At 35.8% G+C, this 13,556-nt stretch overlaps 1 protein-coding gene across 9 annotated transcripts in view; it reads right to left on the bottom strand.

The window, feature by feature from the left end:
- Positions 1 to 13,556, bottom strand: part of ARFIP1 (ARF interacting protein 1) — an 81,368-nt gene that overhangs the window by 47,376 nt on the left and 20,436 nt on the right. For all 9 annotated transcript variants that reach the window (XM_019641208.1, XM_019641213.1, XM_019641210.1 and 6 more), the window contains 2 exons: positions 11,496 to 11,597; positions 1,457 to 1,565 (listed from right to left, as the gene is read on the bottom strand). In XM_019641208.1, coding sequence (XP_019496753.1) covers positions 1,457 to 1,565; positions 11,496 to 11,588 — 202 coding nt within the window. In that variant the 5' untranslated portion in view covers positions 11,589 to 11,597. The remainder of the gene's footprint in view (positions 1 to 1,456; positions 1,566 to 11,495; positions 11,598 to 13,556) is intronic.

The raw sequence follows: 13,556 nt of genomic DNA, 5'->3' as shown, positions 1-13,556 counted from the left end.
AAAAAAAAAAAAAAAAAAAATAGACCTATATATGAAATGAGTGTAGAAAAGAGTTAACACAGCAGGTCCAACTGCTTGTTCTTAAGAAGACCAGCTTACAAGACTGGCCCTTGCTTGGTGTCTGGGAGTTTAAATTTGGGGACTATTCCCTCCCTTCCCAGAATGCTAAGATTGGCTCACTGTGCCTCCACTGTTGATATAAACAATGTGGTTTTGCTGAACACCTTCTTTCCTTCAAGGAGTCTGGAATCCTGGTACACGTTAGGCAGAGGGTGCCTCTGGGAGCAATGTCCAATAAAATCCCTGGGCACTGAGTCTCTAAGGCGCTTCCCTGGTCAGCAACACTTCATATATGTTGTCACAGTTCTGCGGGGTGGAATTAATTGTGTCCTGTGTGACTGCCCTGAGCCTCCTTGCTCCCAGAACTTCCCCTCAGAAATCCTTTGTCTTTGCTGATGTGCTTGGTGTACTGCTGCTTAAATAATCGTACAGTGAGTATGATTACATACTGAGTTCTGAGTCCTCTTAGCAAATTACTGATCTGATGGTGGTCTTAGAGACTTCCCATACAGCATGTATACTACAAAAAAACAGAAGTTTTATTTTCCTAATAGCTTTGAAATAGGAAACATGTATTATACAAATTAATATTGATTTATAGCTATAAATTTTGTGGTTATAAGCTAAAATACTGGGTTATCGGAAAAGTTATGATGTATTTTTTCTATGTTTTTGTTGCAAAAATGCGTCATGACTTTTCCGACAACCCAATAATTTAAATCTACATTTTTGATATAATTTTTGAGTTTTTATTTCAGTATTTAAAAACCAATTCCTAGGGGCCGGCCGAATGGCTCAGCTGGTTAAGAGCTTGCTTGGGAGCGCCAGCTCTGAGCAGCAGGGCGGCGGTTCGGATCCCACATTGAGGGCCAGTGACACTGCCCTCTACAGCTAAGATGATGAACAACAGCTCGACTTGGAGCTGGGCTGCCATGAGTCGCCGGCGACGGCATAGGCTGCAGCAGGGCTGCAGCGGGGCTGCAGTGGGCTGCGGTGAGCTACATGAGTGGCTGGCAGCCGGTGTGAGCTGCTGGGAGCCGCTATGAGCAGCCCGACCAATGACCAGCAACTGATTGCCTCACCCAGGAAGAGCACAATGATCATACCAACATGGGCCAGTGAAGCAACGTCCTCCACAACTAGACTGAAGAAGAAGAACAACAACAACAACAAAAAAACCAATTCCTAAATAATAATCAGTGAAGTTATGCATTAATTTATATAAACAAGACTACTAAAATAATTCCTAACATATTTAAAAAGGATTATGTTTAAAATTGGTGTTTTATCACAGAGTTAAAGGCTTCAACTCTTATGCTTTATTAATAAAAGTAGCATTTGATGAATTTCTCTTATCCTACACCCCTGCCATCTTTAAAAATATATGGGCTCATACCTTGAAATGCTCCCGCTTCAGTAACCCCCTCTTTGGTACCGTCAAAGCCATGAGATGTAATTTGGGTTTCTGAGAGACCAAGTCCGGCTGGTAATGAACGTTTCAAATCCTTAGCAAAATTTGAAAAGAAGAGAAAATTTTTGTAAAAAAATCTCACCACATAACATTTCAGCATAATTGTGTTCTTTTAATCGCATTTTAAACTATTTTTCTCTCTACTATGTAGTATTCCCTTATGTTATCATGGCATTCTGTAATAATGCATCACCAGCAGCAAACTCACTCAGTAAGATTTGCGATTAAGAGGTAAAGTGTATGTCAAATACAAAAATATTGTAATTATTCTAGAACAAACAGCAGGGAGATATTAAAATACAATTTTCAAATTTCCAATCTACTGATACATCAGGAAAATCATTTTAAAGAACAGAATTAAGATGACTAAAAAGCCATGTTTAATATTAAAAAGCTGACTGATGCCTAATATAATCATGATGAGCCTGGCTAATGGTTAGTATAAACAAATCATTCAATTGCAATATTAATTTCCCTTTGGTTTCAAAGTTAGCTTGGTAAACAGGGCTTTTCTAACTTTAATCAGGGTGAGGTAAGGGAAATTTCCTGTTATTTAGATTTACATTAAACACTGATATTGGTCAACCTAACTGTACATTAGCTATCAATTCTGCTCCATTGATCTACATGTCTTCCTTATGCCAGTACCATACTGTTCTGATTACTGTAGTTTCACAGTAAGTTTCCAGATCAGAAGTAGTCAGTCCTACAACTCTGTTCTTCTTTTTCAAAATTCTTTTGGCTATTCCGGATCCCTTGCATCCATCTATATATAATCAATTTGTAAATTTCTACCAGAAAAGCAAGCTGGGATTTTGACAGAGATTATGCTGACTCTGATTAATTTGGGAAGCATTGCCATCTCAACAAATTAAGTCTTCTGATCCATGAACATGAGATATCCTTCCATTTATTTAGATCTTCTTTAACTTCTTTTGATGATGTTCTATGGTTTTCAATGTACAAGTGCTGCACATATTCCTGAGTATATTCTTAGTTTTGATGCTACTGTAAATGGAACTGTTTTCTTAATTTTATTTTTGGATTATTTATTTCTAGTAGAAATAATATTGAGTTTTGCATATTACTCTGATATCCTGCAACATTCCTGAACTTATTAGTTCTAAACACACTCAAACAACATACAAATGGCATAGAGGTCCAAGAGAGTTGTGTTTGCTGTATTCTTGGAACTTACCTGAAGGAACATTACTCATTTGAATCATCTGTCCTGTCACAAAATATTGTATAAATCTCAAGAAAAGAGATATAGTAGTAACAGTAGTTGGAAAGAAGGGAGCTTGTAATAGATTAAATAGTAAATATGATGGATGTTTCTGATTACTTAAGTTTTCAAGAAGTTACAGGCACACCTTCCATCTTGTCATGCATAGCCTCCAGGAGAAACAGCTTCTAGTTGTCTAAGGATACTACATCTCACGCAAACCCCTCCCCACACTGGTCCTTCTAGGGATCCTTTATTCAACAATCAATAATGCTTCCAGAAAACAAACAACAACAACAACAACAACAAAAAACACCTCTTGTCCTTTATGTAAAACAGATGTAAAATCTGAAAAGCACTAAGGACTTCCTGTGTGTTTAAGCGTTTAATAACAGAAGAAATCTAACTAAAAGTAGTACAAATGAGCCTATTCAGATTCTGAACAGAATTATCAATTGATAGTGGTCTGGCAGCTAAGTGCAACACAAAATGATATGGGCTACATGAGAGGATTGCATGACTTGTGAGGTAACACTCATTATTGTATGAGCTTGTTGATTGTTTTTTTGTAACATACATACTCTCCAAGTAATATAATTTAGCTTCATAGTTCACAAAAACTTAAAATATGCCATTACATTAACCCTTAGAAAAATTTAAAATATCTCTAACAGCTGTGCCTAGCTTAGTAGCTTTTTAAATATCTATGATGGCATTCACTCCTATAGTTTCTGGAATATATTTGAGAGACAATGAGCCCATTTATAACTAACAACATAAAATCCCTAATTTGCATTTTTATGTCACTGACATTCAACTCAAAGTTTAAGACTTTGCAAAGTTGTGCTTAACAACTATACAATAAAATGGATAAGCCTTAAAATTAACTCTCTATTCAAATCACGAGGATAATGCTGCAGTATTTAATAGTTTTAAAAAGTAAATGTTCAAATAATTAAGCTAAATCAAAATATAATGCTTTTGGCAAAAGTTTCATATATATTTTAAGTCCTTTTCAAAGGATACAAAATAACATTTGTAGTAATAGCTTCCATAAAGCTGTGAAAGGGTGCTCACTTTCAAAAATAACTTCTACATTTTGCATATTTTAAGAGAGGTAAGAATAGGAATGAGATTAAAAACGTAACTTTATAATTTAGCATGGTAATCTACTTTTGAACTAAAGTTAGTGCAAGACCAACACATAAAGAACACAAAATCTTCAACAAATTTGCTTTAAAATACACATCCTTAATAAGATGCACAACACTACAACATACAAGCAGAACTTGAGATTTACTAATTAATCCTCCCCTTTTACTTAGGGGGAGGAGAAATCTTGAATAAAGGAGTGATTCTCAAAGCATATACTGTAACCATCAACAATCTGTAAGGATTCTCCAAGTATTTTATAAATTATACAAACTCTCTTCTCCCTTAGTTTCCTTACACTGTATTCTCCCCATTTTCCTCCTGTCTGCATCTTTAAAAGTGGCTTGGTGTTCTTTACTAGTTCTAGTTTCTCTACAAGAGAAAGTCTTCCTTCCCTTCCTCCCTTGGTGGCCTAATTGATCGGGTCTCCCTTGTCACTCCTGAAATTCATTCTTCACATTGTAGGCAGAAACAACTTTCTAAAATGCGAATCGGTCAGCCCCGGTCGCCTAATGGATAAGGCTCTGGCCTCCTAAAATGCGAACTGGATCGAGACACTTTCATTTTTATGTCATTCAGTGGTCCTCCACTGCCTTTTAGAATAAGTCCAAACTCCTCAATATGGTTTTAAGGTTTCATGAGATCCGGTCCCTACTTACCTCTCTTCTCTTAGCCTCAATTTCTCCCACATCTGCCTCTACATTCTCCATTTCAACAATAAATAATGCATTTTCAGTTCTGTGGTCTCCCACCTTTTTCAGGTCATCAGAGTTGCCTCGGGTGGGAACATTCTTCACCCTTCTTCATCGGGCTAGTCCATCCTTCAGCTTCAGCTTGGACAGCAATTCCTCAGGTAACCTTCCTCTTCCATACTCCTCCTCCCATGCCCAGACCATGCTGTACTTGGCCTAGCATATCACTTCTTACACAGCATTAACATTAATTTGTCTCTCTCTTCTTTCCCTGCTGACTGTAAGCTCTCTACGACCAGGCTGCTTATCCATCTTGTCCCCTTTAGTATTTCTAGCATCCAGCAGATATAACACTAATACTTCATTTCCAAAGAAATATCCTACATTTAAATAACCTATCTCATTCTTCAAAATGGATAAAACCTTCCAAAGCATTTACATAATTTTTGAAGAAACAAATTAAAAACTTTATGTTAAATGTTCTATGAAGTTTGGTAATTTAAAATCCCCTTTGCTGTTTTAACAGTTAAGTTGCCTATATGGAAGAGCGGCCAGAAGCAGAGCTATTATTCAAACAGACCTGCACATCCCCAGTTCTGGTGTAAACATACTGCAGCATCCTTAACCTCCTCATAGTGGTCTCTCTGCCTCCTCTCTACAATTATTGGCATCAAAGCCGATTATTCTCCAACATTCTACTTATCAAGTGAGTAGAAGGCAGGGTCAGCACTTTTCTCAGTCTCCACTGGCACTTCTAAACTACCAGTTCTCAAACTTTAGTTTGGGTAAGAATCACTTGAGAAACCTATCAAAAATGTAAATTTTTCTTAGTTGCCTGTTGCAATTCACTTTAAGTTGGAATGTGGAGCCCAGGAGCCAGAATTTCAAACAAGTCAGCCCGATGATTCCATGCAGGTAATCCTTTGTCTATGCTTTGAGGAACTCGGCTTTCCAGTCCTTGCACAATATTGACCCCTTCCCCTACTTCACCCTACCTCACTGCCCTCTTCACCACCTTAACACTATCATCTATGGTCTTTCCAGTCAATCCCCAATATTTATTGAGGGCTCTGGCATTCCAGGTCTTCTGCTCTATCCCCAACTCGCACCATTATCCTGGGTGTTCCCAATCTTTTGCATGCCATTGGGCACACTGCCAGGGAACGATTCTATGTTCAGTTTGCAATTCCTTTCAAAGTGATAATATAAGGTGACTAAGCTGAATTTTTATAGCTCATCAAAACCATAGTGTACTAATGGCATGGTATGTAGTATGTTACTTTATTTTTGAAAATACAAAATAGTGAAATATTTAAAATGAAATAAAATCTATTGCATGAGCCTGTCTACCTATGTTGATGCAGAATGACTGGTTGTAGTAATAACAATCTGTGAAGGTGTACAATTTTATTTCCCCTCGGTATACTTATAGGAAGCCTAAAGTTGGTAATTTGATTCAGGTTTGGTAATTTGTAGTTGTATAAAGGATCAAAAAATGTTGAGGCCAGATAAAAGATATATTAGACTAATATTGTTTGTTTGGCTTTTTTTAGCTGAGTCATCCTGTTGGCAGCTCAGCTCGGACCAGGAATCAAACCGGAGACCCTGCTGCTCAGAGCTTGTACTCTTGAGCAAGCTCTTAACCAACTGAGCCACTCGGCTGGCCCTCTACATTAGACTAATAAAGTACAACCCAACCTACACTTTATTCTCAGATTTCATTAAGCTCTTCATCTCTAATGTCTCTCATCTTGCATGCCCCATTCTACTTAGGCAACTGGAACTCCCATGGCCACTCCTTAGACCTTGTCACCACTCAGGAAGAATCACTTCTGGAGTCTTAAGTCTAATAACTTACTTTATGATCACAATCTAGTCTTATATCTGTTACTGCATTTGATAAGATAGCAAATCTCCTGATTTATCTAGGTTTTCCATATTAGTAACACACACACACTCAATCTCATTTCTCTCCCATTCCCCTCTTATTCATTCAACAAACATTTAACAAGAACTTATAGTATCACTTTTTTTTTTTTTTTTAGTGTTTTACTCCCTAACCTCTTGGCTTCACCCCACCCTTGCATCCCCTAAGTCTAGATTCTAAGCAGTACTGAGTTTGATAATAATGAAATCATGTATCAACTTGCATCAAGGAAATGATGAATTGATTCAAAGAGTATCACTGGAAATATTTGTATGTATCTACATTCAAAAAATTCCTCCTAGAGATAAAAAACTTATTCATGACAAGTTCTGCCATTATAATCTCTATATGAATGTGAGGAGTCTAACCAGAGCCTCTCAAACAGACTAAGAAGGGAAATCAAATGAAAAATGAAACATCTGCGATGAGATATAAAAGCAAAAACATTTACAATGTCACTGCCTGTACCACAGTGACACCAACTGGCCATCCAAGTTATGACAACTTAATAAACTACCATCTTAATTTTATATAAGATTTTATACTTTTTGAAGTGCACGATGCAGTTATACTTTTTGAAGTGCGTTATGCAGTATACGTTAAATAAAAACCATTATATGATTTTAAACGACAAATAGGTATAAAAAGAAGATGTATATAAGTAAAATGCCTCAGAAAATTCTGGTTATGATCCAGTTTTACATATAAGATTTCTTTACTCGTCTATAAAATATATTATAATGCTAAGCAAAACTAAAATATGGCCTCAGGGATAGAAAAGACAGTCTGGGGAACATAATCAATAATGTTTTAAATATTTTTTAAGGGGCCAGATGGACTCATGTCTTGTTAGGGAGACCACTTCATAGTCGGTGTAGAGGCCTGACCACCGCACTGTATTTCTGAAGCTGATGTTGAATAATAATGTATGTCAACTATAATTATACATACATAGAGTCACGGAACGTGGAGTAGAGAGTGAGAATGGAGTCAATGGAATTGTAATAGATAAGCATGATATAGGGGGTGGGAGGGTAGTAGATGGGGGAGGGAGGTTGTTTCTGTGCGAAGGATGAAAAGGATAACTACTGCATTGTTCTGTACACCTGAAACTAACAATTAAAAAAAATGCTAAGCAATACATTTTAACACCTTTATGAACTTTTATCTATATCCAAATAGAAATAGGAAAGTATGTCAAAATTTAGTAACTATATGCCTAATAGATCTTCAGTGCAATTTATTCAAAAAGTTCAAAAGGTGCTTTTGAAATATTGTTTTCACTCATGGTGAAAGGGATCACAAAGCCAATTTTTATTTTAATTAAAGCATATTAAAAATGTAAGAGAATTATGCATACATTTTTAATAACAGCAGGTACAAACAGAAACTAGTTTTATGATGTTGACTTTCTTCAGGGAGGTGAAGTGGGGTGTACTGGTTGAAGTGGATTATTGCTTCTTAGGAGCCTGGCCCACTGGTAAAGTTCACGTCCAATTAGGGGAAACCTCCAGGACAACATCTCATTTTTTTTCCTTCTCTATCTCCCAATAGAAAGTGAAATAACATTGCAGGGGAATCTCCAAAAAGAGAATTTGATATTAACCAATGAGTAAACTTAGAAAGCAGTGAGTTAACTGGCTTTGACTGCATAAGCAAAGAACTCATACAGATATATTATGGTTTAATTCACTTAATTCTAGTAAGACTCCTTATTCTAAAGTTAAAATTTGCAAGGATTAAAAAAACAATTTTTCAGTGCTACTCAAAGGCAAATAAAGGTTCTTAACTAAAGACTCACAAATAGGTTTAAAGTACAAGGCAATCCTGAAGAAAAACAAAGGTGTGGGTATCAAGACTGAAGCTAATATTTGTTCCAAACTTAATTACTATAGTAAGTAAGAAAGAAAGATGGTAGAATATTGTTGCAAGGATAGACAAAAAGACCAAGAAATAAAACAGAGAATCCACATATACGATCACTTGATTAACAGCAAAAGCCTCCTGGGGATAACCAATAGTCTTTTCAACAAACGGTGAATATCAATTAGATATTTATATGACAAAAAAAGCTCTTGACCCCTACATATACAAATTTTAATTCAAGATGAATCACAGACCTAAGTGTGAGAAGCAAAACAATAACACTATTAGAAGAAAAGAGAGTATCTTCATTATACTAGGATAGGCAAAGGTTTACTAAAAGGGTCACAAAAATCACTAAAAGAAAACATTGATAAAGTGGATCTCATTAAAATGAACAAGTTTTGTTCATTAAAAGATACCATTAATACAGTGCAAAAGCAAGCTACAGACTGGAAGAAAATATTTGCAGCACACATATTAAACAAATGACTTATACCCAGAATATATAAAAAACTACAAGTGAATTAGAAAAGGCACACACCCAATAGAAAAATGGGCAAAGGACCTGAAAAGGCAATTCATAAACGATAATATCCACATGGTCAATAAGAATATGAAAATATGCTCAATATCATTAGTCATCAGGGAGATGCATATTAAAACCACAATGAGATGCCATTATGCTTCCATCAGAAAGGCTAAAATGAAAAGGTATGACAATACCAAGAATTGGTAAGGATGTGGAAAAACTAGAACTCTCCCTCATTGCTGGCTCAACCACTTTGGAAAACCAGTTGGCAATATCTACCAAAGCCAAACATCATGCACCCATGAACTGGTAATTCTACTCTTAGGTATATACCCAATAGAAATAGGTGACTATACACACCAAAAGACCTGCACCAGAAAGGACAACGGCAGCTTTATTCATAATAGCCACAGGCTGGAAACAACTTAGGTGTCCATCAACTAAAGAATGGATATACATATTGTGGTATATTAACACAACGGAAAACTATAAAGAATGAAATACTGCCACTAGCAACAATATGAATATATTTCACAGACATAATGTTGGGTGAAAGCCAGTCAAAAAACAGTACATACTGTATGATTCCACTTATATTCAGCTCAGAAATAGTCAAAAGCCATCTATGATGATAGAGTTACAGTAGCAGTGATTACCCTGGGAGGGAGGGAGGTGTGCTGCCTGGAGGGGGGCAAGAGAGAGCCAGTTAAGGTCTTAGAAATGCTCTAAAATTTGATGTGGGTGGCGGTTCCATTGATTAACATTTGTGCTTTTCGCTGTGTATAAGCTAAAACTTAAAAGATCAACAACACGAAGAAACAGAAGACATGCAAGATGGCAGGTGAATCTTCAAAACTACAGCATTTTGTATGGATTGCATTTTTCTTAGACAAAGGTCCTTAGCTTTCATTAGATTGTCTATTAGAATATCAACTCCCTGATGGCAGGTATTTTTGTCATTTCTGTTCACTGCTATATCCAGTGCCTGGTATACAGCAGATAATAAGTATCTGCAGAATAAATAAGCAAGAGCTGTTACCAAAAATAAGATGAAGCAATCATTAACACTTCGGTATAATGAGTTATTTCAATTAATATAATTGGTAGAGTCTAATGATGGTAACTTGAGTTTCCTTATTATTGCAGGTGTGTCTGAGTGTTTTCAAACACCTGAAAGACTAAAACCTGAAGTGAAAATGTTCTTTGTGTGTTCAGAATTTAACAGTCTTTTTGTTCTGTGAGTCACTCTATATTGGGCCACAGGTGCTTAGAAACTAAGTTAAACCACTTGCAATTAAAATAAACCTAAAGCTTGAAGACATATTAATTCCCTCCAAAAAACTGCTGAGACAAAAATAAGTAAAATTCAGTGAAATTTTCTAAAATCAATTAAAATAATCTATCTAAAATAATCTATCTAAAGTGGTTCTCAACCAGAAGAGTTTCTCCCCATCCGTAGGGACATCTGGCAATGTCTGGAGACATTGTTGCTTGTCACAACAGTAGGGTATTACTAGTATCTAGCAGCAAGCAGCCAGGGATGCTGCTAACCATCCTGCATGCACAGGCCAACCCTGCACAATAAAGAATTTATCTGGCTCAACAGGTTGATAGCACTCAGACCAAGAAATCCCAATCTAAAATATCACCTTCTGTTAAACTAAAATAAAGGATTTTATTCTTAAACATATGAAGAGTCCTACTTAAACTGTAAAAATAATTCAACTACCTTTTAACCATTACTTTTTTTAAGAATATGAAAACTACATTTTTAAAGTTTTATACATGTATAAAATGTCATAAAGAGGAATACTTCATGAGGCTATCTCCAGAAACAATAACCATCCATCGCTACCATTTCTAGGACTACACTTGGCATATTACTTATTTTATTTCATTTTGTATCGATAGCCTCATAAAAATAAATGAGATTCTCATTTATAGAAATCAGAAAACAAAAACCAGAAAAGATTAAATAAATACTTGCCCAAGGTTACACCACTAGAAATTGCAGAGCTAAAATTTGAACCCAGATGTTCTCTAAATCCTGGGTATGTCCATTAAAATGAATTAAATTTCAATTTCAAATAAGAGGCTGATCGAAATTAAAAGGATCACATTTTCCACTGAGTCAAGATTGCCACTTTAGAAAGTAAATAGCACAGTTTGGAGTAGTCTATCAAAGAATTATGTACTAAAGGCACACAGAAAAGAGATTAGACAGTGCCAATTTTTACAAGGATAATCTGTAGTTAGTATTTTTTCTTATCATAAATAAAATTAAGTAGTTTTATAAAGTTATATGCCAAAATCACCAGATACACTTTTGTTCTGGTAATACACAGAATTACTGATAATAACATTAAAGCCAAAGTGCTTACTGGCCTAGAGCTTAATCTTGACAAATCACTAACATGACCCACCTGGTCATCCCTATGTGATAACATAAGATTACTGGCATTTCAGACAATCTAAGAAAATATTCCCATATTAAACTCTGTCTATTACTTTCATCTCAACATCTAAGAGCTTATCATGATTCTTTGCATGAAGAGAAAGAAAAGTGTTCTTACCCTATTAAAGCCATGTTCATGAGAGTCATCAACTTCTCCATTACTAGTCACTGGAATTTCTGCTGCTGAATTTTTGGGAGATTCTTGAGCCATGGTAGACTCCTAAAAAAGGAGAAAAGAAATAGTCATAAATAACACCAAATCAGAAAAGGAAAACATTCAAAAGACTATATTTATGTTTATGGCACTTAAAAGCCATCATTACAGCATTTAAAAAAATAATTACAACCTACCTAATACTTATATAATAAACATGATACTAATAAAAAATACATCTAGCTTTTAAAACTGCATTGAAATTTCTTGATTAAGGGGCAACCAGGCGGCTCAGTTGGTTAGAGCGTGTGCTCTGAACAACAAGGTTGCTGCCGGTTTAATGGTTTAATTCCCATAGGGGCCAATGAGCTGTGCCCCTANCATCAACTAGATTGAAAATGGTGACTGAACTTGGAGCTGAGCTGCGCCCTCCACAACTAGTTGAAGGACAATGACTTGACTTGGAGCTGATGGGTCCTGGAAAAACACACTGTTACCCAATAAAAATAAAATTTCTTGATTAAAAAAACAAGTTACTTGTTATAGTTACAAGGGGGCAACATCCTTGCCTTGTAAGTAGTGTTGTGATAGACTACCATTTACAACTAGAAAAATATTACAGAAAGCCAAGCTGACGTTCTTTAAAAAATGGTTAATGTATTTATCATATTTTTACTAATACAGAAGGACATTTCAAAGACTATCTGAATTATGAGTTTAACAGAATTGCTTTCTCTTTTTGTAAGCAAACAAAAATCTAAATAATTTCATCTGATATAGATGGCATTTGTGCTTTTTGGTATAGGAACAAAATATGGCCTCTGTTGACATGCATAATTAGTCCACTAAACATTACAACCTTCATTGTCTGAAACCATAACTATAACACTTAGAGTTGAATATTTGTGGCTTCTTCTTTCACATTCTGTACTTTCTTCACTGCTCTTTTATCTAGAATTGTCTGAAATTAAGAATTAACCCCTTAAATTAGAAGAAAATATAAGTGTGACTTGATAGTAAAACAGTGTTAATTCAATATGGTTCAAAAGTATTAAGTGAATAAGCCTACTGCATGAAATCTCAGGAGAACTAACAACAGACTCTGGAGACATGGATTTAAGGACCAGCTCTGCCCCTTTTTATAACTTTTTAGAAGTCACTTTAATTCCCTAAGCTTCAATTTCCTCATTTATAAAATGCGGTTATTAACCTCATCTATATATCATACAGATATTATAAGAATCACATGTGAAATTGCTTTGAAAACTGAAAATGCTATATAAAGTGTTAGAATTACAACACACTGATTTCAGCTCAGCACCAACAGGACAAATATTGCAGTAGTTCCGTCAACACTAGTCTTTACCAGTACAGCTACTCTTCCTAACTTTGTCACTATGGGTACCCTAACTACACTTTTCTAAAACAGACCAGTATCAAGACAAGAGATGAAATATGGTTACAAATGTTATTGTTAGTAGCCATGTTATTTTTTTCTTTATTCTATAATATCTTGGCAATTTCATGGTTTTAAAAGGAAGATGACCCTCAGACCTATCTGAACACTACATTTCAAATCTTTTCCCAACTTTCTCACCTTCTTCTGCCTGTCATTCTGGTTTCTACATCAACCCAACCTTAGCTGCTAGTTACCACCTGAACCACATTTCTTCCCGCTCTCTCCTCACTGACACTCAGTTCTAACCTATGCCACTGTTCTTCCAACACCAATCTTATTTTTGCCCTTGCTGTTTCCTCTTTCTTGAAGGTTCTTACTCCCGGATTTTCATATGACTCTCCCTCATCTCATTCAGGTTTCTACTCAAACATCATCTAAGAGGGAAGTCTGACCAACTAATGGAAATCACTCTTCAACACTCTTTAGTCCCTTATCTTGCTTTACAGCAGTAAAGACTACATCACATATTATAAAGTAATTGATGTACCGTATTTGCCGGCGTATAAGACGATTTTTTGGCCCTGAAAAATATGCCTCCAAGTGGGGGGTCGTCTTATACGCCAGGT

The sequence above is a fragment of the Hipposideros armiger genome, unplaced genomic scaffold, assembly GCF_001890085.2.
Source record: "Hipposideros armiger isolate ML-2016 unplaced genomic scaffold, ASM189008v1 scaffold_58, whole genome shotgun sequence".
Classification (NCBI taxonomy): domain Eukaryota; kingdom Metazoa; phylum Chordata; class Mammalia; order Chiroptera; family Hipposideridae; genus Hipposideros; species Hipposideros armiger.
The sequence above is the reverse complement of the archived record's forward strand: the minus strand, read 5'-3'. Positions and strand labels throughout refer to the sequence as shown.